The sequence below is a fragment of the Vicugna pacos genome, chromosome 13 (assembly GCF_048564905.1).
Source record: "Vicugna pacos chromosome 13, VicPac4, whole genome shotgun sequence".
Classification (NCBI taxonomy): domain Eukaryota; kingdom Metazoa; phylum Chordata; class Mammalia; order Artiodactyla; family Camelidae; genus Vicugna; species Vicugna pacos.
In genome coordinates this window covers 50,885,690-50,910,914 of record NC_132999.1, presented here as the reverse complement: position 1 = coordinate 50,910,914, position 25,225 = coordinate 50,885,690, and the positions used below count along the sequence as shown (strand labels likewise).

At 53.5% G+C, this 25,225-nt stretch overlaps 1 protein-coding gene across 1 annotated transcript in view; it reads right to left on the bottom strand.

Moving 5' to 3' along the window:
• The window catches only part of MYOM3 (myomesin 3), a 44,177-nt gene that overhangs the window by 2,122 nt on the left and 16,830 nt on the right, over nucleotides 1-25,225 (bottom strand). The window contains exons 13-36 of the mRNA XM_006197069.4: nucleotides 24,682-24,735; nucleotides 24,151-24,278; nucleotides 21,300-21,483; nucleotides 19,531-19,705; nucleotides 17,346-17,467; nucleotides 16,763-16,950; nucleotides 16,403-16,529; nucleotides 15,114-15,292; nucleotides 14,591-14,705; nucleotides 13,433-13,589; nucleotides 12,636-12,745; nucleotides 11,101-11,145; nucleotides 10,164-10,300; nucleotides 8,414-8,558; nucleotides 8,226-8,285; nucleotides 7,775-7,842; nucleotides 6,609-6,719; nucleotides 4,952-5,039; nucleotides 4,373-4,411; nucleotides 4,021-4,129; nucleotides 2,511-2,674; nucleotides 2,279-2,315; nucleotides 2,078-2,100; nucleotides 389-444 (exon numbers count right to left, since the gene is read on the bottom strand). Coding sequence (XP_006197131.1) covers nucleotides 389-444; nucleotides 2,078-2,100; nucleotides 2,279-2,315; nucleotides 2,511-2,674; nucleotides 4,021-4,129; nucleotides 4,373-4,411; nucleotides 4,952-5,039; nucleotides 6,609-6,719; nucleotides 7,775-7,842; nucleotides 8,226-8,285; nucleotides 8,414-8,558; nucleotides 10,164-10,300; nucleotides 11,101-11,145; nucleotides 12,636-12,745; nucleotides 13,433-13,589; nucleotides 14,591-14,705; nucleotides 15,114-15,292; nucleotides 16,403-16,529; nucleotides 16,763-16,950; nucleotides 17,346-17,467; nucleotides 19,531-19,705; nucleotides 21,300-21,483; nucleotides 24,151-24,278; nucleotides 24,682-24,735 — 2,621 coding nt within the window. The remainder of the gene's footprint in view (nucleotides 1-388; nucleotides 445-2,077; nucleotides 2,101-2,278; nucleotides 2,316-2,510; nucleotides 2,675-4,020; nucleotides 4,130-4,372; nucleotides 4,412-4,951; nucleotides 5,040-6,608; nucleotides 6,720-7,774; nucleotides 7,843-8,225; nucleotides 8,286-8,413; nucleotides 8,559-10,163; nucleotides 10,301-11,100; nucleotides 11,146-12,635; nucleotides 12,746-13,432; nucleotides 13,590-14,590; nucleotides 14,706-15,113; nucleotides 15,293-16,402; nucleotides 16,530-16,762; nucleotides 16,951-17,345; nucleotides 17,468-19,530; nucleotides 19,706-21,299; nucleotides 21,484-24,150; nucleotides 24,279-24,681; nucleotides 24,736-25,225) is intronic.

Here is a 25,225-nt window from a genome sequence, read left to right as displayed (position 1 = left end):
CCTAGCACAAAGTAAACAACATAGAAATGTGAGCTATCATTTTCTGGAATATTAGACTCGCATAATTGCAGTACTGAAGGGGCTTCTAGGGATCATTTAGTCAAACTCCTGTGGAAACTGAAGTTCACAAACAGAAGTCCATGACACCCAGAGCTGCCCAGAGAGATGGAGTAGAGCTGGGCGAGCACCCCCGGGGGCCTGACCCCAGGCTCAGTGTCCTTCTTTCATACTGCACGTGACCAATGAGGTGAGGTCACTTGGCCAGACTCGGGTGGATCCAGCCCCTTTGGCTCCGGAATCCACAGTGCTTCATTGTTGGGTGCTCTTTGAGGGACAAAGGAGGGAACCCACGTGGGACTGCTGGCTGTAGGCTGAGGACTGTCAGTACCTTATCTTCCATGATCGTGGCCACGTCTGGCAGGCCCCTCACCACTTTGGCACGATCTGGAAGGGAAAAATGAGACCCTCCGTGATGAAGGTTTTTCCCACCGGCTGCTTCCCCCAAGCCGGTTCCACAGAGTTGAGGTTTATTTTTAAGCAATGCTTCTTTTTCCTATTTTTGTCATTTTGGGTGGAAATCTTAAAACTTGTATTACGTATTTCCTTGCCTTCGTAAACACAGGATAGGGAACATAACGTGTTTCTGTCATTGACTTGAGTTTGTTGTCATGATTGGTGATAACTAGAGGTGACAGTGAGGTGCCCTCTCCTTGGGAACTGGGGAAGAAGGTAAATATGATCCTCTGAGCCTTAAACTTGCAAAAGGCTCATAATAGGTGTGACAAACCAGCTAAGGGAGCAAGCTTTTGGGACCTGACTCTGGCCAAGGGGGACCTGGTGGCCATGGCGGTTGGGCAGCAAGAGAATGTGGCTGCAAGTCACTGAGTAGGAAGTCTATATACTTTCTGTATGCCACAATCAAGGTTTGGGAAAGGACTCTAGACCATGGATCAGGGACATGCAAAAAGCCGGAAGGGGGTGTTAGCTGTGCAACAGATGTAGGGGAGCAGGACCCTGAAACGGGGCCCAAGGTGGGGAAGACCCAGAGATGGATGCTGTTGTGGGCAGAAATGTATACCAGGCCCTTCACAGTGGAGTGCTACGATCCGTTTCCCTTGACTTTCAATTCCACAAGTCCCACCAACCAGATACGGTGAGTTCAGACCTGGTCTGTTAGGGTCCTGGAGGGGGCATTCTGTCCAGGGCATTCCAGGATGAGGAGCGATTGGCAAGTGTTTAGCCAGTGGTGTAATGACCAGGGCGGTCTCTGGGCTGAGCTCCCCCCATGGTGGCCACGCCCCCTGCGAGGGCTCCTAATGCACTTAGATCCTGAAAGCCCCTTTCTAGATCTCAGTTACAGACGCCGAGGCCTGCACTTCCTGCCAGGGGAGGACATTCAGGGACAGGACGCCATGTAGGGCGAATTTCCTCTTCCACAAAAGGCCCTAAGCTAGCGGGGTTCCAGGTCTGTTTCTCACAGTGCGTCAGTTTCCTTCCCCATTGTCAGGTTGTCCGGGGCTGCTCTGCTCTGCTGCCGGGAGTCCTTCCCACATGGAAAGTCCTACATTGACCCGCTGGGTCCGTGGGACCAGAAAGCCAGCCTCCTAGAACTGCGTGGTTTAGAACGGGCTGGGGGAGACCCGGTGAAATCCAGCGCATGGACTTGGCGGTACCCCCAGGCAGCTCAGAAGCTGTGCCCTGCGTTAGATGAGGTTCCAGTGCTCTGACAGCCAGAACTAGCTTTAGCTTAAAGTCGTCCCCTCCCAGAGACACTCAGAAAGTCCAGCCCAGCCTGGGTTCTGTCTGTCCCCTGCCTTTGGGGTCTTATTGACGTCGCCCATGTGCCTACCCAGCACCAGGCCCACGCTGGGTGCATCCACACCCATGGTCTCAGGTATTCCGGGACTCCTAATCTTCGTGCTGCCACCACCCAGGGCTCCAGGCATCTCTGTGATAGCCCAGAGCCACACAGACCCCACCGGGAACCAGGACTCCAGCCACCTGCCAGGAGGCACGAACTCCTTGGAAGCTGCCCCAAACTCAGAAATGGAAACAATAGAAATATGGCTGGACTTACTCTTCTCGATGATGGCCAGGGCTCTGAAAAACACAAATGGGAAAAAGGCTTGGGGTTCCATCTGTTAAAGGACAGTCCTGCCCGGGCGAAGGTGAGGGGGTGACAGGGAAATGGTGGGGCTGGCTGGCCTCCCAGGAAGGGGTCCTGTGCTCGTGTACCCAAGGGTCTTGCTTCACACTGAGAAATGCAGAGGGAACTTACTTCAGTCTCTGGTGCTCGGCCATGGCGTCCTCAAAAGCTGTGAGAAGGAAAAGGGGAAAAGGAGCGTCAGGGCATCTGCACCCCCCCACCCCCACCCCCGCAGGTATGGGGACTCCATTCCAGCATTCTCCTGGGGCAGTGCCAGGACTGGGTGGGGAGATGGGAGTCCCTGTAAAAGACCATGGGGTTTTCTATATAGGTTTCACTGAGGGCAGACGGGCAGAAAGCTCACCTTGCCCTGAGAGATCGGTTGAGAGCTGCCGGACTTCCTTCCCAGCTGCTATCTCTAGGGTGTATTTGCCCTTGTCTGAGTCTTTGGGGTCCAGGATGTGAAGCCAGATCTCATCCAGGGTGGTGCCAGCCCTCACCCGATCACCACTCTCCAGGCGTTTCTCTCTACATGTGAGGGCAAAGAAATGGTTAATGTGGCTCAGCCCAGGACAGGTTGGCTGTCTGCCCATCTTGCAGGCACCACTGCCCCAAACTCTTCTGCTGGGGTTTTATTTCCAGATATGTGGGCTGAAAGCAGTGACTTTCCATGAGATGTTTGAGAAATGTCTATGTACTCATCCATTTATCATGCATTCATTCATCAAGCCTTGTGCCAGTGCGGAGCCTGTATTTGTGACATGTTCTGCAGGCTGGGACTCTGAGGAAATGGTGCTTCAGGGTCAGTGACCACCTCCCCCCCCGCCCCCGACCCATGGGAGTCACTGCCTGACTTCATCCTTTTCCTCATCTTAAAACCTCCCAGTACCAGAAATTGACACATTGTAAACTGACTATAACTTAATTAAAAAAAAAACAACCTCTCAGGATTTATTCCACAATCACTCTCCCTTAGCTCTTAGAAACTACATAAATTCCTTTCCTTCTTTACTTACATTTCATTCCTGGAGACACCTGGCCCATGTCCTCAGCGTTGTGTTGCAGAAGTGACAACTGCGCTTAGTCATGGGGCTCAGAAATTCTAGAGAAGGAGCCTCGTTGTTCTGAAATTTGGCCTTGCCTTGGTCTGACCCATATGACAAATCTGACTAAGTCACTCCGGCCTTCTCCACAGAGTGAGTACAGTAATGGCTGCTTCACAAGGCTGAGGTGTGCAAATAAGCTTTGGGAGGTGGTGAGGGTATAGCTCAGTGGTAGAGCAGGTGCTTAGCATGCGCGAGGTCTTGGGTTCAATCCCCAGTGCCTCCATTAGAAAACAAACAAATAAATAAATAAAACTAATTACCTCCCCCCCTCAAAAAAACACAAACAAACAAACAAAAGAAGCACTAGGAAATTTTGCTCTCAAACTCTCTGGGGTCATTTAGCTCCTGGCTGAGTCTCTGACACCCGATCCTGCCTTCAAGCCCTGGCCCTCAGTTAACTGTCAGCCCTTTTCCTCTGCCCGAACCTCTCCCCTCAGCCTGGCTGCCTGAGTTTCCTAAGGCTGCAAAGACCCCAAGGGCACCATGACCCACATGACCTGGTTTTCCCTGGTCCCTGCATCCTTCCCTCCCCTAGTTCCCAGATGCTGCTGTGAGACAGTGGTCCTTCTGTGGCCATGGATATTCTGGAAAAGTGATCTCAGCACCAGGGTTCCCACCTTCCCTGGGAGCCTCCTTGCTGTGCCTCTGACAGCTGTTCCCTGTCCCTGACTCCGTCTGTGGACAGCAGGTCTGGTCTCTGCCAAGCCCTTGGGACTGGACGCTGGGCCCCTCCAGCCTGGCTAAGGCTCCAGAACCAGGCCAACCTACTTGTGGAACCAGGTGGTCTTCATGTACTTCCCGTTGTAGTACTTGACCCTGCTGAAGATCCGGATCCCCTCCTCAGTCCCCTGGATTTTCAGTGGGGTCGCAGAGAGGGCTGGGGAGGCAGAGGAGAAGGGTGAGTCTTCCCTGAGGCCCTTGGGACAGCACATATGAGGGGCAGTCAGCTCGCCCCTGCTCTGGGGCGTGGTGGGGGGATGCAGTGTGGTGAGGAGCACGAACGTCTCCCCCAGTCTTTGAGGTGGAAACTAAACCCACCCCTGGCAGACAAGGCTGGCTGGAGGTCCCCTGGGGCTCTGTGGCGTCAGGACAGGGCTAGGCAAAGAGGGGGCTTGCTTACCGCCAATCCTGCCCAGCTCAGTGAAGACATCGTCCAGGGCTGGAGGGAGACAGAGAATGGTCAGTTGATGGAGGGCTCCCCTGGTGAGGCATCAGGGTGGGGACAGCCTTGGAAAAGGATGGTGGAGTTTCTGAGCGGCACTCGGGGCACAGGCTTGGGGGCAAAGGGGATCCGGGGCACTCCGTGACTGACAGGGCTCGGTGGGGGGAACAATGGGCAACATGGATGGGGGACAAGTGGGCCGACCTGACAGTTTTCTTGCAGGCTAAGCCAACAAGCCTGGTGAGGAGCCTGGGGTCCACTGTGGGGTAGAGCAGAGAACTCAGGCTCCAGGTCGTGAAGCCTGGAGTCACCGTGGGATATTGCAGTGAACACGGGCGTCAGTGTCACACAGACCAGTTCCCGGCCACTGACCAGCTGTGCAGCCATGAGCAGGTCACTTAACCCCCTTGTGCCTCCGTTGCCCCAAGTGACATGGGGATCCCATAAAATTTCCCGCACAGGTCAGAGCACGTCTCCTGGTGCAGTGGGAACCCCTTGAGGCCCTGCTGGCCCATCTCTAACGTCTCCGGCTCCTACCTTCGCCCGTGAGGTCCAGGATGGTGTCGTCCTCCCCTCGGTTGTCGGAAACCTCCGCTCTGTAAATTCCCCTGTCCTCTTTGGACAGCTGGAAAGGAGGATGAGAGACAGTGGTGTTGGCATGGATTCTAGAAGGAGCGCTGGTCAGCAAACCACGAGGCCTGGGTGCCAGGCCTGCCCCTGACTCTGTGTGTGACCTCAGGCAACCCGCTTCTCCTCCTTGGGCCTCAGTTTACCCACCTGCGATGGGTGATTGCTAAGGCTCCTTCCAGCTCCACAGCCCTAAGCTCAGGGCTTGTCTGGGCTGGGGGGTGCATAGAGGTGGGGAACTGAGGGCAGAAATAGACACTCAGCACGTGGATTCTCAGGCAGCTGCTCTGAGCAGAGCAGAGTGAGCTCCCCTTGCAGAGCTGGGCTGAGCAGGATGCACCCTCCAGCAGAGCTGCCCTGCTCCCCGGGGCCCTGGATGGAGGGACCCCTCTGCATCTCTCAGAAGGAAGTGTGCTCTCTTTTGCTCAGGACAAAGTCCTTACCGGCACATGTTTGTCAACCCCACATGAAGCCTGAGTCAGCAAAGCAAGTACTTGGATTGTACTTTGAAAGCAAGGTCAGAGGTCAGCAGTGCCCTCTTGTTACACGGTGTCTCCTTCAGGGCCTGGGGAGAGATATCTGCCTCCCTATCCCCTCAAAGTGGTCCTCTCACCCCGACCATCTCTACATAACCTGCTTTGAGGCAAGAGTCAAGGTAGAAGCATCTCTGAACACGGGGATCAAAGAGCTGAACCCCAACAGTCCTCTCCTACGTCCACTCCCCGCTCCCTCAGTGAAGGCTCCAAAGTCCCAGCCAGACCCCAGGGAGGGTGATTGGAGACACTGTGGCCCCACTCTCTAAACTTGTATTTTGGTGTTTAAACCCTTTGAGCCTCAGTTTACTCATCTGTAAAATGGTGGCATAATCCTTGCCCTGGCTACGTGCTACAATTGCTGTGAGGATCAAGGGAGATAACTCTTGGGAAGCCAGAAAATTCCACACCAGCAGGCAGGATGATTATGGCAAGACTCAGTAGCTACTAAGCACCTACTTGATGCCAAACCCTGTGCGAGGAGTTTGCACTGTGATGACAAAGGCCAACTTGGCATCGTCTTGGCTGGGATTTGGGAGAAGATCCTGAAATCATTATTTCCTTCCTAGTCAGCAAACTGCTTTTGTTTCTGTCACACAGTGAGGCTACAGAAATCAGCAACAGGGCAGAAAAACACTGCCTATTTAAGAATAAGCCTTGCGTTTCTATCTTAACCAGGTCCCACTCCTCCAAGGGCCACGGGAAGGACGTGGGTGGGAGAAGTGAGCTCCAGGCCCACTTTGCTCTGCCCAGACCTGCCTCTCCTGGAGACAACCGTCCTGTCCCCAGTCTCAGACAACACCAAAACAATACCAAATCTATTTAAAATTTGTTGTTGTTTTCCCCATGGTCTTTTTTGATATTAATTTGGATTTTTAAAAATACTGCATAAAATATTATTTATCTTAATTATCGAGCTATTTAGTGCCCCCTTTAAATCTTGTGCATGAGATGCGTGCCTCACTTGCCTCACCCTGGTCCTGACTCCCTGCCCAGTGCCCCTGGCACCGCCCTGAAGTCAGAGCTGCACTTACCTCTTCGATGCGGAGAAGCCCTGTTCCCGTCTGCGGGTCATACTGACCGTTTGGGAACTCTTTCTTCTGGAAGAACCACTGGAAGCGGGTTTCTTTCTTGGTATTGGTTGCCTGAGGAAGGTGGGGAGTGAGGAGTCTCCATCAGGCTTTCTCTTTTAAGTGAAGACTCAGCGCATCAGAACTTTTTTTTACAAACATGACTTCTTTCCCCGCACACACACACTCATGCCAAATCTCAGCCAACTCCTTCCTCACCATATGTCTCCCCCGATGGCTTCCGGACTCTGGACTTTTGCTAATGGTATTCCCTCTGCTTCTTGATCCCTTTCCTATCCTATTTTTCCTTGTAGATGCGTGTGTCTCCTCTAGGAAGTCTTCCTCCATGCACCCCGGAGTGCCTCCTCATCAGGAGTAATCAATTTCCTGCACATCTCCACCACAGTGGGAGGCACGATGTTCTCTCATGATCTTGCTTTGGACTGTGGGATCCTAGAGGCCTAAGGAGACCACTTTTTCATCCTTGTGTGCCCAGTGCTGGCAGTGTCTAGGTGCTTTGAGTTTGCTACAGACATGCGTCTAGGAGTGCACCCTCCCCTACACTGTCCTCCGGTTATCTAAAAGGCTGCAGGGTGCTGAGAAGGAGCACCAGCTTTGGTTAAAATCCAGGTTCTAGGCTCTACCTTTTACCATGTGGTCTTGAGCTACGGGTCCCCACTTGCTTTCTCATTTGTAAAGTGGGGACCATAATGCCCATCTCACAAGTGTTGTGAGGCAGATGGGTAGAATGCTCTAAAGTGCTGAGCACAGTGTCTGGCAGGGCTACTAACAGAAACAGGGAACCCCCCTCGACATGTAGAGACCCCACTATCACAGAGACCCCTGGTCCCTAGAGCCCCTCCCAGAGCAGCTGGGAGATCCAGCTCAAGGCTGACCCAGCTCACACCAACTCCGCTCCTTGAGCCCCGCAAGGGAAGGCTTCGTTTTCGAATTAAAAGCAGAATCCCTGGTTAAATACTCCTCCCCACCCACCCCGCTGTAGGATCAGCCAAGCGTAGGGTATGGGATTTGGAGGAGTCGGGCAAGGACAGCCACCAGGTTTGGGGACATCCACAGATCTGGCTCCACTGGGCCTGAGGGCAGGGCTGGAGGCGGGGGGAGGGATTTGCCTTGCATGTCAGCAGCACTTGGCAGTCCTCCGTGACCTTCCACTGCAAAGGCTCCTCGAAATACGGACCTGGGAGTGCAAAATAAACACGCCCACCGGTCAGAGGGCCAGGCTCGGCTGGGGCGCCATCTGGTGGCAAGACGAAGGAAAGCAGCTGGGGAGGGGCACCTAAAGACCAAGGACCCTTCAGATTCTGTCCCCATCAGGGAGGATACTGGGGTGAGGCAAGGGAAGCACCTAGGGTGTAAAATTTAAGCTGATGTTCACTCTCGGGGTTGGGCAAGTGCTGTTTCGTTCTGGCACGGGGAAAGCCTTGGATCGAATGGCAGTGGCCCTCCCTCAGGGGCCCAGCTGGGTGGAGGAATCTATTAATCCACCAGCCCAGAAGTTGCCCAGCACTGCACGCTAGCCTGGTGGCCGAGGCTTCTGAACTTCATCCCAGCAGCTCTTACCCTGTTTTCTCTTCCAGTCTCTTCTCTTAGCATCTGCCTTCCTCAGAAGTTTGTCGAACTCTGTGAACACAAAGCGGGGAACTGGCGTGAGCCAAGAAGGGTGCAGGTCCAGAGGGGGGCTTCAGGATGGGCAAACACCCCAGGGCTGAGAGCTGAGGCCCGGTGCATGGGGCGGGGGCACGGCTGACCGTCATCCACCAAGGCCAGGGTGATCTGGTTCTTGGCTTTTCCATCTCGGAGCTGAGCAGTGTATGACCCTTTGTCATCTTCGGACAAGTTCTCGATGATAACTTCTACCAGGCCCTTCTCTGGGACAAAATTGATTTTGCGGTTCTGGGGAGAACAAACACAGACTCTTTCCTGACCTTGTCCAATCCCAGGGAATTTGTGTTGTGGGGCGCAAATAGGGGTGTCGTCAGACTTGGGGGTGATACATGCTGAGTTAGAAGCCTTCAGAGACTGGGGAGGGGGGCCCCGGGTAGCCCTGTCCTGTGTATAGACTGGACTCTCCCCAAACCCAGCCCCTAAGAACACCCTGGGTCCACGCAGGCACGAGAAGGAGTCTTCCGTGCTTGAATCAACTGAAATTACTAATAAGCCCGCAACTCTTCTTGCACCACATTTCTGGGTTATTTTCTACCTCTTTTGCAATTTAATAGGGAAATAACCCCCCCATAAAACTATAAAAGATAATATAAAAAAGCCTGTGTAGCTGCTACTCAGAATTAACACTCATTAACATTTTGTCATATTCTAGCAGTTTTCAAACATTTTATTTTCCACATTAAGGCCCTTACGCCTTCTGGATTTATTTGTATGTATGATTTGAGAGAATCGGCTAGTTTTGTTTTTCTTTTTCTATAGGGGCATCTGATAGTCCCAGTGTATACTAAGAGCCCAGGCTGTGTAACACTTCTACCATAAGCCAAGGTCACACGTAAGCTCTATGCAGAAATTTCAAGTCTATTTTCTCAATTGCTTCTCCTGATCCTCAATTGCTTCTCCAACCCCATTGTACAGATGCAGAAACTGAGTCATGAAGAGATGAAGAGACCTGCCCAATGGCACACAACCCACAGAGGATGAACATGAGCCTTCTGACATCTAGCTCTGAGCAGTTTGTCCTCTGTCTGAACAGCTCCCATCTTTATAACACACATTTAGTGATGGCCACTCGGCCCTCTGGAGATTAGATTCACAAATAACAGAAAAAGAAGACTGAATCTTTCATGAGATTTAAATTGCCATGTTTGTAAGTAAAAATAGTTGAATGTGGGCAACTCCTATGGTTCGACTAATATAATTTAACTGTACACATGATTTTTAAAAAAGCAGTGTAATACCCCAACTGTAATAGGAAGAGGAAATGAAAGTAGTGATTTTCAATATGCAGATGCTCTGACACAACCCCACGCATGCCGCACTGATTTATAATGAATTGGTTTGAATTTAAGAGAAGTAAGAAACGCAAAAATATCAAGACTATTCTGTACAAGAACAGGAAAATGAATGAAAGTTCATAGGTAATGTGGCTAATAGAATAAAAACTCTATTCAGTGTATATTAAAACTGCAAAAAATACAAAAAAATTCCTTGTGTTTACATCTCAGTTACGGTCTAGGATTGCATAATTATAAGCATGAATGTAAGTTTTTTCATCTTAAGAATGTCTGGAAGAACATTCAAAAATTGTGGGGGCATGGGAAATTCTCTGTGGTAGTGTCCCTTGCATTGATGAGTGTCTAATGGCTCTACCACCTGCCCCCCAGGTACTAGAATCCAGGTGTCCCCACCCCCAACCCATCACCGTGACAGCCAAAGCAGGTGGCAATTACTGAAACGTCCACTAGGGGGAGGTGCTGGCCAGTGGAGACCACTGTCCATAAGGCCACCTACTGGGCTGGGAACCTCACTTAGGAATTCTGAGCCCCCAGTTACCGGTGAGCTGAAGATTTCCTTCTCGTTGAAGATGAGATGCAGCTCAGCAGCCGGAGACAACTTTTCTACTTCCAGCCAAAGCCGCACTTCTCCTCGCTCGAGGATGTCAACGTTCCAGCCGGAGATCAGCTTGATCACTGGGAGACAGAGGAAAGGAAGGGGTGGGCAGGGCACCCTCCTCCCTTCCCGATCAGCCCCGCCTTGACCACACTGTGGACATTTGACGTGCAGTGCTCCAGAGTCTGAAGGGGACACTGCTGGGGTGCTGGGGTGAAGGCCTGGGGATGGCTTTATGCATTCAGTCACCCCAAGTTGAATTCATCTCAGGGAAGCGTTTCCTCATCCCATGGCTTTGAGGCTGTACTTCTCGCCCCTGGCGGGGCACGGGGCACTGGCTCCCTGAGGCCTTTTAAACACCAGTGTCTGGGGGGAGGGGACAGCTCAGGGTAGAGCACGTGCTCAGCATGCACGTGGTCCTGGGTTCAGTCCCCAGTGCCTCCACTAAAATAAACAAACAAAACAAACAAAACAAAACACCAGTGTCTGACTCCAGCCCCAGTGGTTCTGGTTTATCTGAGGTGTCGCCTGGGCATGGGGATTTTGAAAAGCTCCTGGGGTGATTCCAATATGCACCCCAGTTTGTGCCCCTGCCCTGGGGACAGCACGCTACTCCTCGTCAATGGAGGGAAGCAGGGGTTTTGAGGATCCAAACTCCAAGAAGGAACCATCCACTCTGTCCTCCCTTGCACCCCACGTGCTCCCTGCTGGCTGCTCGTTTCCCTGCACGGATGGTGGACTCCCTGGATCTCTGACCCTCCCCGACACCCCCATCCTCTGCCCCTAGGCTAGTTCCTGGCTCTTGGCCAACTCAGCTCTGCTCAGGACACCCCAGTGGGCCCGGCTGAATTGCCTACAGCTGGCAGCTTGGAATGCTTACCTGGGTTTCTGATCTCATGACTCAACTTCTTCAGCTTGTTCAGCTCTGGAACAGGGAAGAGCAAGGAAGAAAGCAGAGAGACTGAGATACCTGGGCCAGCAGGGTCCGTAGGAGCCACCCCAGCATCCATGCTGGGGAAAGTCCCGAGAGGCTCCCCCTCAGCTTGGGGCCACTTGGCTACTGAGGGGTGGATGACGAGCACTGGGGGCCTTGGCTCTGGGGCACTGGGTGGGGGGGAGGGGGCTGCCACAGGCCACCCTGAGATTGCTTATTCTCCCTGTCCTTCCAGGCCTAGACTGAGTGCCCCTCCCCAGAGAAGCACCTACTGTGTGCAGGCTCTGCACCCTCTCAGCAGTCCTCACACGACGCTATGGGGTGAGCATTGCTGTCCACCTCCTGAGCATGTTGGGCCCCTTGTTCCTAAGCCTCCTCGTTATCCCGCTGTAACGTGCTGTCCTAGGATCTGAGGGTCTGGTACCCGCACTGAGCACTTCAGTCTTTGCGTGTCTAGGGCAGGCCTGCAGGTGCTGTCTCATGGCTAACTGCTTCCATGTGTTAGGTTGGTCTCTCCTGCTCAGCTGAGCAGACCTGAGTGTCTGGAACACAGCAAGTGCTCAATAAATGTGTGCTGTGTGGATGAACTGGCAGGGCAGGGCCCATACCTCATTTTCCCAGGTAAGCTCCAGAGTGCTTAGTAGGATAAATCTGGACTCAGGGCAAACATCCAGTCCAAAAACAAAAAACAAAGCCCATTACTTTTGTGAATGGCTTTAGTTTGCATAGACGCATCTCAGTGTGTCCGCATAACGACACGCTTACACTTGGGGCAGCAGGGATTATAATCCCCTCTTTACAGATGAGGAGGCTGAGGCCCAGAGAGGTGTCATGACTTGAAACTGTGGAACTAAAATTGGAATCTGGACCTGTCTGGCTACTGCTTCTTAATGAAATCAAAGGGCTTCATGTGCAATCAGCAGGGAGGACAATGTGCTGTCCCTCAGCTGCTAGGGGGATGGCAGAGGGCTGGTCATCAGCACCGATTCCACTTCAGTTTAAATCATCAAACACGGATGACCATTTAGACCCGCATCCCTTGTCTGGTTTGCCACAGTCCCCACTGCTCCCTATTGCCACCCTCATTCCTCAGACCAACTGCCACTAGCAATTTACACTTACACTGTTGTTCTTCTTAAACTACAGAAGGAAGTGAAATAATTCACTGGTACCTTTGCTTTTCTCAGAAGTAGATAAAAAGAAGGAGAGAGAGAGATGAGAAGAGTGTGAACTCCATTCTGCCTGTGTGAGGATTTCTGCCTGTTGAGCTCACAGGTGAAATCAGGCCCCAGTGCCTAGGACAGTCTCTGGCATATGGCAGATGTATTCACTGACTGAATGGGTGGATGAGGACCTACTTCTCTGGAAATCCCTGCTTTACTTATTTTTGTTGCTTCTGCTGGCCTCTAGGGTATTTGTGTTTGGGACTCTGGGTCTGGGTCTGTCTCTCTGGGGAGGCGGCAGTGGAATAGGGGCATCACCTTCCTCAGTCAGTGTGTGGCTGGCTGAGATGTCTTCATCAGCATCGGTGACCACCACTGAGTAGGTGCCCAGATCCTCGAGGCCAGGCTCTTTCAGGATGATCTTGGACCTGGCAAAGACAGGGGAGCAGAGGCTCTGAGAGGGTCCTTGTGCCTGGAGGCCTGGGAGCTGGGGAGTCTCCATCATCTTCAGAGGCCCTAAACCCCTGCCCCAGACCCTGGCCAAGCAGGGGCGGCTGCCTCCCGGGGTCCCCCACCCAGGGCGAGCCTGGCCTGCCACCTTCAATGGCCCTCATTATCCGGGCTTTCTGGAACAATCTTCATACTGGCCACATCCCCCAGGCCTGCCTCTCCCTCCAGGGTTCAGGTGATCGGCTTTGTCTCCTGCTGGACAGGGCTGAGGCCAGAGCTGCCGGGGCCGAGGAGTGGGACCTGGGGGCACTTGACACTCTAACTCCTCTTTCACTGATGATGAAGCTGAGCCCAGAGAACTTGCAAGAGCAAGTCGCTGGCATGCAGGCTGGAAACCATGTCCCGAGTGTCCCTTCAGAGGCACCCATATCGGGTCACACGCATTCCTTCTCCAAAAGAATGCCGGCACTTCAGCTGCTCAAATACGCTCTCCCTCACTTCCCCCCGACGTGGCAGTCAGCATCCCTTGTGAGAGACCAAGCAGCCCTCACAAACTCATTGTCTGGGGGTCCTGCTGGGGGGTCTCACCCACGAGCTTCTGCAGACTCATCCAACAACATCTGGGACCCGTGGGCTAGTGGGGCTGCCCCACCATCCCCACTTACCTGTTAGGTTCATCCTCGACCTTGACCCTCTGTGGGTCCGGTGGGCCCTTGTAGTCCTTGGACCACTGAAACTCTGCGGAGTCGGGGGCCTCGGGGGCTTCGAAAGCCATGTAGATAAAGCCCTCATCATCCACACCGACCTTGATCTCCCGGGCATCTGGGGGTGGAATCCAACACAGGGCACCGGACATTTAGAAATAATAAACCAAGTCAGGTCCCTCCTCTGCTCTAACCCTGCAGTGGCTGCCCATTGCACCGGAGTGAAATAATAAACCCCACACTCTTTGCTGTGGCCTCCAAAGGCCTGGCATGATCTGGCTCCTTCTTAGCTCAAAAGTCACCTCCTCAGAGAGGCCCTCCCTGAGCGCTCTGGCTAAAGGATGCCCACCCCACCCCATCACCCTGTTTGACTTTGTTTACAGCACTTGCCACTGTCTTCTTCACCATTAACTTGTTTACTGTCCATTCGTCCTGCCCCCCCACCCCCAGACTAGAGCAGGGACCTAGCTTTCTCCTCACTGCTGTGCCCCCAGTGCAGTGTGGGCGTCACCAAATACTTGCTGAATGAATGAACAATTAGAAGAATGGAAAGAAGAACAGGCTTTATAGAGAGGAGGGCTGAGTGATTCTGTCATACACTAGTTGTGTGACCTGCTCACTTAACTTCTCTGAGCTGCAGTGAAATCAGTTCTAAAGTGGGGACAATGACGGCTCCCTCAGGGGCTGGTTGGGAGGGCCAGGCAGTGTAAGGACCTAGCCCAGCATCAGGCATGTGTGGTAGGAGGTGATCCTGGGTGTGGTGACTGCAAGACAGGCAAAGCCACGTGAGGTGTCTGAAACGAAGCTGGGTATTATTTTAAATATCCAGGAAGAGCTGTATGAGTTTGTGCCTGTGGCATATAAAAGATGGGAGATCCCTCAAATAGATGGAAACGATATGTTCATATCTCGGGATCCCACAGAAGTCGACGAGAGTGGGAGGTGGGCGAGAAACAGGCGGGAGGGAAGGAGTGTGGGGTGGGGGCGGAGAGGAGGCTGCAGGACCTGTCCTTCTGCTGCAGATCCACGTGCGTCTCCGTATCCCCTTCCGAGCCCACCCACCTTTGCCCTCGATGGCACGGCACACAGGGGTGCCTGGCATCCTCTGCCCGCTCCTACCTGGCTTGTCCTCCAGGAGTACAGGGTCGGTGGGCATGGACGGCTGCCCTGGACCAGCTGAATTCACAGCCTGTACCTGGAATATGTAAGTCTTCCCCGGCTGCAAGTCAGAAATCTGGGGGAAAGGCAGGGCAAGGGTGAACATTGAGGACGGCAAAGACCCACCCTTTCTGCAACCCTAGCCGAGGGGTCCAGGGAACTGCACACTGTGGACCCCTAGAAGGGCTAAGCTGCCCTGAGGGGGGACAGGCTTGGAGCACGTTGCTCCCCTGGGTTCCAGTTTCCAGTGCGCCTTTCCTTTGAGAGTAGGTCTGGCTGGTTAGTGGTCTTAATCTGCTCCATGTACCTACTACCCAGTTGCTGTGTGACCCTGGCTAAGCCACTCCCCCTCTCTGGTCCTCTCCTGCCATTCAGTGAGAGCAGTGATCCCTAAGGGTCATTCCCAGTTTCGATGTTCTATAGTCTTGCCATCTCCTGTGGCAGGAAAGGCTTAGGGTTAGAGGATGAAGGGGCAGGGACTCACCCTCAGGTGGGTGCCAGAGATGGGGTCTGGAGTGACTGGCTTCCACTGCTCAGAGCCTTCCTCCTGGAAACTGATGCGATAGCCGGTGACGGGTCCAGCTCCTTTGTAGAGTGGGGGCTCCCACTTCAGCATCAGGGAGGTGGCCCGGACCTCAAACGCCTGCACGTCATATGGGGGGCCTGTGGGAAGATGGGCAGCTGGGCAAGCAGCCGGACAGCCAGAAGGCCAGCCAGACGGTCAGGCAGTGGGCTGGGTGGGAGGTCAGCAAGCTTGTCAATCTTTCAGTCCCAACCAGGCCTGGAAGTGCCTGCTCTGGTGGGGACCTGGCCGGCCTTGGCCTCGTGACAAAGCTAGGTCTGAAACAGAGTTAACTCTTCAGAGTGTGCTCAGTGTCACTTCCTCTCGGGAACATTCTTAATCCTCCCCACCCTGTCCCAGGCAGCATTAATCCTTCTAATCTCTTTGCCGTTTCAGTGTTTAATGTCGAGGCTAAGGGTGTGACCTCCAGAGTTGGGTCACCAGGGTTCATGTCCCCGCTCCGCCCTTTCAGGCTATGGAGACTCTGGGCAAGTTACTTAGCCTCTGTGTAAAATGCGGATAATAATAGAGTTTATAAAAGAGTGCTGTTGTGAGCATTAATGACATAATTTATAGAAGGTGTCAATACACAGCAAGTACCCAATAGATATCAGTTGCTTGTAAGTGGTTTTGCCTAAAGCACCACACACAGTAATGATCTGCCATTCAGGTAAAGGTTTTGTGCAGAAAACAGAACTGAGTGGAACGGAAAGATGGAAGTCTGTGGCCCCTCCTTCCCAAGGGGGAGGTGAGGGCCTCGTGGGGAGAAAGCTAATGGGGCCGTCTGTGGGAGTGGTGTGTGGGCAACCAGTCGACCCTGTGTGTCCAGGACTGGGACATGGGACTTTCAGTGGTAATAGTGGGAAAGTCCTGGGCCAACTGGGACAAGTTTGTGTGCCTTTGGGGTTTGGGATGAAGTCTGTGGTGAGAATCAAAGCTCAGATGGAGTGTTGAGCTAGAGGGTAATTTGGATTGGGGTTCAGGGCCAGTCAATGATCAAGGTCAGGGCTCTTGATTTGGCCAGGTTAAGACTGTCTGTGTCAGGGATTACAGGGTCAGTCGGTGGAAGGGGCCAGGGGTCTGGGGTTCGGGACCAACAGAGCAAGCCTGAACGCACAGAGAGCTCGGTTGCATTCATCTCATCGGTCAGATCTGGGGAGGGAGGGAAGGTCAGGGCAGGTGCTGGAATTTGGCAGCTCCCAGCCTCTCACCTGGCTGGGGCATCGTCCACTCTTTGCACTCAAACAGGCCGCTGGGCGCCGACAGCTCGCCAACACCTGCCCAGTTTACCGCCCGGGCACGGAACTCATAGAAGTGGCCCTCATGAAGGTTACTGACCTTGAAGAGCAGAAACAGACTGTGAAGGCTGAGGCTGGGGGGGCAGGGGGCGAGGTGTCCAGCAGGAGGTCTATTGGGGCTTTGAACAAAATTGATCCTCACTTGACAATTAGCTGGATTGTCAGAGGCAAGGAAACTGAAGGTCTCTGAGCCTCAGGACCTCCAACCCCAATCTCTGGTCTCCCTGTCATGCAAGTCAGGACACCAGGCTGGTAGCCACATGCTAGCCTTACCTTGCAAAACTTGGTGGGGACAGGCTGCTGGTTGACTGCATGCCAGTCCAGCTCCTCTGAGTCGTGCTGGTCCAGGAAGTAGCCCAGGATCTTGCCGCCTCCACGACGCTTGGGGGGTTTCCACCCAATGACCATATCATCTTTCCCACAGCTCAGGAGGATGAAATCGTACGGGGCAGATGGTGTAGCTATGGGGAGGCAAGGAGGTGAGGGCCACTGCTCCCTAGTGGTGGCCAGACTGGGCAGTGTGGCCTGAGGGTGGCAGCGAGCCTCCCCCGGTGGGTGCCCACCCTGCTCCGGGGGTCTAACAGCCGGTGGTGTCCTCTGGCAACCCTGACTCTGCCATGTGGGGGGCACCCTGGCCTCTGAGCTGATCAGGCTTCACTCCATGGCTTCAGGCCATGGTTACTTCCTCCCCAAAGGAAGGGGTGGTCAGTTTAGCTACAGATTCCCTGAGGAGGCTTCTGCCCCTGTGGCTTCTGGAATTAGACCTTCCAAGACGTGGTCTGTAAGGCCCTGGCTCTCTGCCCAGCCCAGGGCTGCCCCCAGAAGCTTGCAGGCTACACCCGTCCTGGAGACTTACCCAGAGCCTGCTTGACCCTGATGGGTTCGGTGACGGCTGAGCTCTCGCCTACTCCAGCCTCGCTGACTGACCTGATACAAAACTCATACTCCTTCCCCGTCCTCAGCCCAGGAACCGTAAACCTGGGAGAGAAATGTGCAGCCTTCAGGGATGACCAAAGAGCTCCGAGATATCCCTGAACTTTCTAGAACCCTGTGGGGTAAGTGGCCACCAGTGTAGTAGGATTTGAGGCTTCTGGGGCAGTTCTTACCTAAAGACCTTGTCCTTGGCCCCAAAGTGATGCCTGCACCCTGGAGGATGAGGTCCTTAAGGTTATAAAGGATGTGGCTTCTGGAACCCATCATTAAAATGCGTACACTGGGAAAGGTTTCAACTGAAGGCCCAGGTAGCCAGCTCCCGAACTGTGCAGCCTGGTGCATCTCCAGGACTTTGGACCTTGTCCTTGAAACACAACACCTGGCTCTTCCTAGCACAGAATCCTTTTAAAGATCCCCCGAAAGAGAATTGTCAGCCAGAGACAAATAAGGACACTCTGGTTTAGAGCAAAATGTCCTTCCCATCCGACGCCTTCTTCGTAAGACCCAAATTATGGATTTCTTTTTCCTTTTTCACTTATCAACATTTTCCTGTAGTAAATTTTGTTCTACAGGGAGCTTCTCTGGGCCAGTTGACCCCGAGGGGTCCTGAGGACTTAAATCAAGTGTTGATGGCTGACACAGTGTTCAGGGACACGCACACGTAACGGGCCAGGCCTTTCTGGGAGGGACGAAGCACCGGGCAGAATGAGGCTGGGGGTGACTTCCCAGACCAGCCCCTGTTGACAGAGATGAGTTGAACCGAATGCTAGAATGTTGGAGGGGACTTCATGGATCAAACTGCCCAGTTTCTTCATTTTAGAGGTAGGGAAGGGCTCCCCCAGAAGGAATGAGCTGAGCCCACAGCACAGGGCCAATTAGGAGCACAACCTGGACCACAGCCCTGAATCCCAGCACAGTGCCTGCCCATGGGTTATTCATTCGTTCTTTCAGATCTTTTTGGAGCATCTCTTGTGAGCCAGGTTCTGTGGAGTTCGTGGCCAGGGGTGAATGGGACCCCACTGCCCAGCCAAGCTTCCTTGACGCCATCAGCCCGGGCAGCGCTCCTGGGCAGCAGTGTTTAGCCTCCTTCCAGCTCGGACACATGTAACTGATGGCATGCACACACGTGACAAGTTCTTTGGACATACCAGAGGAGCGTGCCATGCCCCACGTGTGACATGTTCTTCAGACGTGCCACTCTCTTCACGTGGCTCTCCTCAACCCCTGGCCCCCACTCAGGGAAGCACCTCTGAATGCAAGTGAGGGGAGAGATGTCGTTCCAGGGAGAACCTGGACTCTGAACTAACTTGTCCAAAATTCGATTATTTTCCCATTTGAGAACGTTAACAGTGACAAACTATGAGTGACCGTGAGGCACAAGGTCCTGTCCCTTTTTCTGGGTAAGATGATCTTGGGGCTCGTGGCCCAGGGTGAGGGGAGCTCACAGATGTGCTCAGAGCTTGGCTCGTTGTCTGATGTAAAGGGAGGGGAGGAGAGTCACCACCCGAGCCCCTGACCCCAAGGAGCCTCAACACTGAGAGAGGTCCTGAGCCCAGAAGCCTTGAGGCTTCTGCCTGCAAGGACCAGGGCCACCGAGTGAGGAGGGAGACTCCGAGGGGAGTGGGAGCTGGAAAGGCAGGAGGGGCTCACAGAGGACATGTCTCTGTGCAGGGGCACCGGGTGAGTGAGAGGTGGGTGTGGAGCCTGAATCGCGGCCTCCCTGGCCTCACTTCCTGCCTATCTCTGTCTCTAAGCTCCTGGAGGGACAAGGCCTAGCCAGTCACCGCTATCTGCAAACAGCATGCCCTTAGCAAGCGCTTGCCAACAAAGAGGTCACTTGGGTTAAGTCCCGGCTCCTCCACTTACTAGCGAAAGGAGTCTAGGCAAGCCACTACCTGCTCTGTGCCTCAGTTTCTTCATCTGTACAATGATAATGAAAATAATAGTCCTAAGCTCATAGGATTACAACTAAAACTAAATGACCTAATATTTGAAAAGAGCTCCGAACAGTGTCCAGTGCCCAACCAGATTGTGAACGGGAGGCTTCATCAAGATTGCGGCCCCTCCTTTGGGGTGGCCTGCTGCAGGAAGGGGTGGGGCAAACTCACCTGTTGCCCTGGATGGGTTTGTTGTTAACCGTTTGCCACTCAGATGATCCTGCCTCCCGGGAGTAGATGTAATAACCCAGGAGCTCTGGGCTGTCCTTCACAGGCTCCCAGGTCAGGGAGACAGAGGTCTGCGTGTCTCGGAAAGCTTGAACTTGAGTTGGAGGAGGGAGAGTGGCTGAAAAACAGAAATGTGGGCTGAGTGAAGATGATGAGTTATGGGGCTGGGGAGAGGGCGGAGTGTGTGAGAGGCGGGGAGGGACACCCACAGCAATCCAGGGCGGCGCATGCATTCCAGACATGCCCTCAGGCTTTGGGCAGGTCTTTCCTAGTCCCAGAGGTGTGCCCCAGACTCCCGGATTCTAGAAGTCCTCTCCCCTTTTACCTCTAAACATCTTCCCTTCCTCACTAAAATCCCCATTCATTAATCTTTACAATCCCCCCCCCCCCACTTAGAAGTCACCAAGTCTGACAGTTTTCCTGTCTTTATCTTCAGTCTCTGGGAAACTTCATTTTTTTTCTTGAAGCTTCAACTTTGGCTCCCTGAGACTATGCTCCTTGCGATAGGGGCAGCCATGGATAGACAATGGGTGGATGGTTGGATGAATGGCAAGTACAGGAGCTTCCTAGTTCTCTTTCTACTTCCCTTCCCTTTCCTTCCCTTCCTCCCTCCCTTCCTTCCTTCTTTTCTCTATCACTCTCTCGCTTCTTTTATATTTTCCCATTTTTGTACAATCATTTCACTTTAGTAATACAAGTAAATGCCTTTTCTTTTTTCCTCCCCTCTTCTTTCTTCTTTTTCTCTCCTTTCCTTTTCTGAACTGTACCAGAACCTTGCCCCAAGGCTGCCTTGTGGTCCAGAGATTGCCACATCCAATCACAAACCACTCACTGGCCCCTGAATCAAGCCTAAACGTTAACTAAGTCAGAATTAAAGAGAAACACCATTTGCCCACCAACCTATTTATACTTGAGATATCTATCTATCTATCTTTTCTACATTATTGAAGCAGTGCAAATCTAGGACTTTGAAATCTTCTCCAAATGGGCCCTGCAGTGTATCAGGCTCTTCTCGGATAGGTACTGCTACAGCTGGGCCCCTTAAAGGACTAGTTGGTGATGGCAGCTTCAGGGAACCCTCTGATCTGATATGATCAAAAAGGGAAGAACTCCAGACCTCAGAGGCCTCAGAGAAGAGAGGGAACCCTGGGAAGTCAGGACCAGGATGGACCTGCTGCTGGGAGACTCAGGAAGGAGCCAGAGGTGGGGCGAGGAGGACACCAAGGTTTGCAGCTCAGAAATGACCTGCCCAGGCCCACACTGTGTGGATGAGAGGTGTCCCACCTACCTGGTGAGCCAGGCTAGGGACTGCTTAGCTTCCACCCTGACAGAGAGGGAGAGGGTGGGAGGCCTGCTCAGGGGCTCCCTCCTGGCTGCACCAGGTGGGATCAGGCTCTGGCTGGAGACCTTTAGAACTGAGGGACTGCTTGATCACACTTGGCTGCTGTGCTGGACTCAGCTGGATTCTGCAACTTATGAATTGCTGATCTAGAAAAAAAAAATGTCTAGAGCTTCCTGCCCAGAGAAATGTGATTCCTGATGTCCTAAAACTTTATAGGCCTGCAATCATGTTGCTTTTCAGCTTCATGGTAGATAGACGTGGTCGGGGACAGAGAAATGGGCATGGCTCTGTCCCTGCAGCCATGGGGTCCTGAGCCTGGGTGCTGACAGCCTGGCCTGGCCTGCCCCTGTCTCCAGCATCACACAGGTACCTGGCTTCCCCCTCAAGGCGATGGGCTCACTGGGCTCCGAGGGATCGCTCATGCCATACTGGTTTATCGTTCGCACTCTGAAGACATACGACTTCCCTTTCTCCAGATCCAAAAGGGCACATCTCGGGGATTTCACAGGAATTTCAGAGTTGATGGCCTCCCAGGTGCCACTACCTATGACCGACTGTGCAAAGAGAGAAACCTGCATTGGTTAAGTGTTGCCTGGGCTGGGCTCTGGGCTGGGCTCTTTCCACACATGTTTTCATTATCTTCTCTCTCTGGCCCAGGCTGCCCCTCACCACCGGAGCTCTAGACCCACTTGCCTTCACAATGTCTCTACCTCGGTGCCTGCTGGGCACCCCACATCCAGCATGTCCAGAACTCGGCCCTGGAGCTCGCCCCCTCACCAGTGCTGCCCACATCCAGCAAGTGGCTCCAGATCTTCCAGTTGCTCAGGCCAAAATCCCTGGAGCCATCCTGGACTCTTTTTCTCACCCCTGCCCCCTCACAATATGTGCCATCAACAAATCCAGTTGGTTTTACCTTCAAAATTTACCCAGAATCCAAGCAAGGCTTACCACCCTCATGCTCCCCTCCACGACCTTGGTCCAAGCCACCATCGTCTCTCACCTGAGTTATTTCAATAGCCTCTTCACTGCTTGTTTCTGCCTTTAGCTTAGTCTTTCTCCAAATGACAAGCAGAGGGAACCTTTTACAACATGTCAGATCACATCCCTGTCTGCCCAGAACCCTCCCAAGCCCCACATCTCCTCAGAGCTTAAGCTTCTCCCTGGCCTGACTCCTGCCACCTGTCTGGCCACTATCCACACCCTCTTTGTCCACCCACCAGGCTCCTGACCCCCTGCTGCCCCTTGACGGTGCCTGGTCCAACCTCTGCCTCTGGGCTTTTGTACTTGCTGGTCCCTTATCCTGGAATATTCTTCCCCCAGAAATCTCTGGCTGGCTCCTCATTTCCTTTAGGCCTTTATTCAAAACTCACCTTCTGGGAGGTCTCGCCAGCCAGCCCCCATCTAAAATATCAGCAGCCCCTCACCTCAACACTTCAAATCACCTCCAGCCTTTTTGTGTTTCTCCTAAGCACCTACCATTTATGAATGTGCCAAATACTTCACTGATTCATCTTTTTTGTCATGCGTCCCCCATCCTCTACTGACATCTCAGCTCTGGAGGCAGGGGTTTGTCTATTTTTCCCACGTCTGAGAAGAGTACTAGCACGTGGGAGGTGCTCAGTCTGTTTGTGGGACGAATGCACGAGTTCATGGCTGAAATCTCACAATAACCCTGCAAGGTGGGTGTTAATTTCCCCACTGATGAGGGAACACGGGTCCAGGGAGTTTTGGTAACTTGGCCTGCTTAGTCTGCACCATGTCAGGGGCCCCAAAGGCAGCCATGAGTCCTGGGTCTCTGGGTAGGTCGAGCGCAATGAGCTGAGGGTGGTGAGGTGAGTGAGGCCACTTCTGCTGAGTCTGGGAGTGACAGTTAAAACCTCGAAGCACTGGGGGACCCACGGACCCTGACCTCCTTGTGCTTTCCCCTCCCAAGGCCCACCTGGCTGTCAGTAGCCTAGAACCCAGCTAGGCTAAGGCATCGCTATAAAATCCAGTGAACACTGCTGAGCACCCACCGGGAGCAGGTTATGTTCTAAGTCCCAGTGTGCTTTGGGTAAGCCAATCCTCACATTAGCCCTATAGGGTATACAATTATTTCTATTTTATGGAAGAAGAAATGGAGGCACAGAGAGATTATATCTTGGCCAGGGCCACATAGCTAGTAAGTAGCAGAGACAAGGTCAGAACCCAGGCAGTCTGACTCCAAGGTCTTAACCATTGTACTCTACAGCCTCCCCAAACAAATCTTTAACAGCTTTCCCATTTCGGAGAAATACGATCACCTGTGAATGTGCAGGGAGGCCCAGTGAGACAACCAGAGCCAGAAACTCCTCCCTGGAACTTCTTTATTTGTTGATTCACTAAGCCTGTACTGTCCACCTACTATGTGCCGGGCTCCGTGCTGGGCACAGTGCGTAACGAGAAGATAAACCTGGTCTCTTCCTTTAGGGAGATCACAGTGAGGAACATCTCCTTGGGAAGGGTTTACAGTCCGGGGCTGCTGTCCCTGGCTGTGGAGGCAACTTATCTCATCCTCACAGGGTAGGGTCTCCGTTTTATGCTGGAGGAAACCAGGGCTCAGAGAACTTAGCAAACCAGCTCGCACAGCAGAAGCAGGATTGGAATGGATTTTAACACCATGCTGGTTTTGACTCTGCCACGCTGCCTCCTGTCGACTGTGAAATCCATTCCACGGGAGCTGCCCCCCCCACCAAACTCCTGCCCCCACTTTGCCCCCAGTGAGTACCCCTTCCTGGTGCTAACTGCTGCCCCCAGGCCCTATAAATGCTGCTTCTCAGTGACCCTGGGGCGTAGGCACCAGCCTAGCTTGCCTCCCACTGTGACCCGGGCCAGGAAGAGGTGTTTGACGCAATGTGCGACCAGATGCCAGCCAGACTTGGAGTGGGGAGGTACCCAGGAAATGGGGATCTTACTGTTGTTATTGTCTGTCTCTTAATTTTGTGTATTTCCGTGAACGGCTTCAGAAATTGCCATTAGTGACTGGCCTCTTGGGGTAGTCTCGAAGGTCACTTAATCCATCCTCTGCCACTGTGGAGGGCTCTGCTCAGGCCCTTCCAGGCAGAAAATTCTCTTCTCTTCTCTGAAGGCCTCCCCAGGGGACACTGTTGGGCTCTCCCCTCACCTCCCCGAACTCCCCCACATCCTCGTCCCACAGCATGGCTATTTCTCAGGTGGGCCTGGGGCCCTTGGGGTCTCCGTACCTTCTCCAGGAAGTACGTCAGCGGGGCTTTGCCCCGGGGTCTCGGCTCCTCCCAGTCCAGAACCACGTAGGCCTCTTTGATTTCGCTGGCATGGACATTGGTCGGGGGTGAGGGGATGGTCACGAAGTCTGGAATCAGAGCCATCCGGGCAGAGATGCGTGGGCCCTCAGAGACCCTGAATCTCAGCCCCTCACTTCATAGAGGAGGGAACTGGGGCCCAGAGAGAGGCAGGAACTTGCTCCAGTCACCCAGCAAGGCCAAGCAGAGCTGGGGCCAGAACCCAGGTCTCCTGATGTCCTGCCGGGGAGCTTCCCCAATGTCTGCCTTCTCCACAAGGGGCGTAGTCACTCACCCAAGAACCTGGCCTCCTCAGGATGGATCCCACCCTGTCCTCCTCAGGATGGATCCCACCCACACTCGCCTCCCCACACCCTGCACATGGACAGCTCCCGTCTCTTGGCCAGTTTGTGTTCCAAAGTTTCTAGAACCACAAAGAGGGCTGGTGTCTGGAGGCAGGAGGTTCACACGTACCTTCAAAATCATCTGTGCTGACGGTGATTGTTTTTCCCAGATCGAAGGGGATCTCTAGGGTGGAGAATGGAGCCCGTTGAGGGAGAAGTAAGGGTGAGGGGTGTGTGTGGAGGGCTGGGTCAGGAGGGGACGGGCGGGCCTGCCTAGCTCTGGGTGCTGGTTCCTCCCCTGTTCCTGGTCCTGGCCTTCTGGCCCCTCGCTTTGTGTCCCCAGGCAGGTCCACTCTGGGCCCCAGTATTCTCAGGGGTTCAAAGTGCTGCATGGCCACTCTCAGACCCCAGAGATGCTCTGTCCTCTTGGGACAAATGCGGACGGAGAGGAGAAGGGATGGGGTCAGATCTCCAGGGCACAGCGAACCCAAGTCAGGCTGACTCCTCGGGGCTGAGAGGGCTGTGTCCTCCACTGCCTCCCAGGCTGGGGGCTCCTGAGGCAGGGCCGTTTTATTCCTTCAGATTAAGGGCATCTGAAGAAACTGCTGTGGTTCTTGTGTGCACAGGTTTGTGTTTCTTCCATCAGATGAGCTGTACCTTGCCCCTCAGGCTAG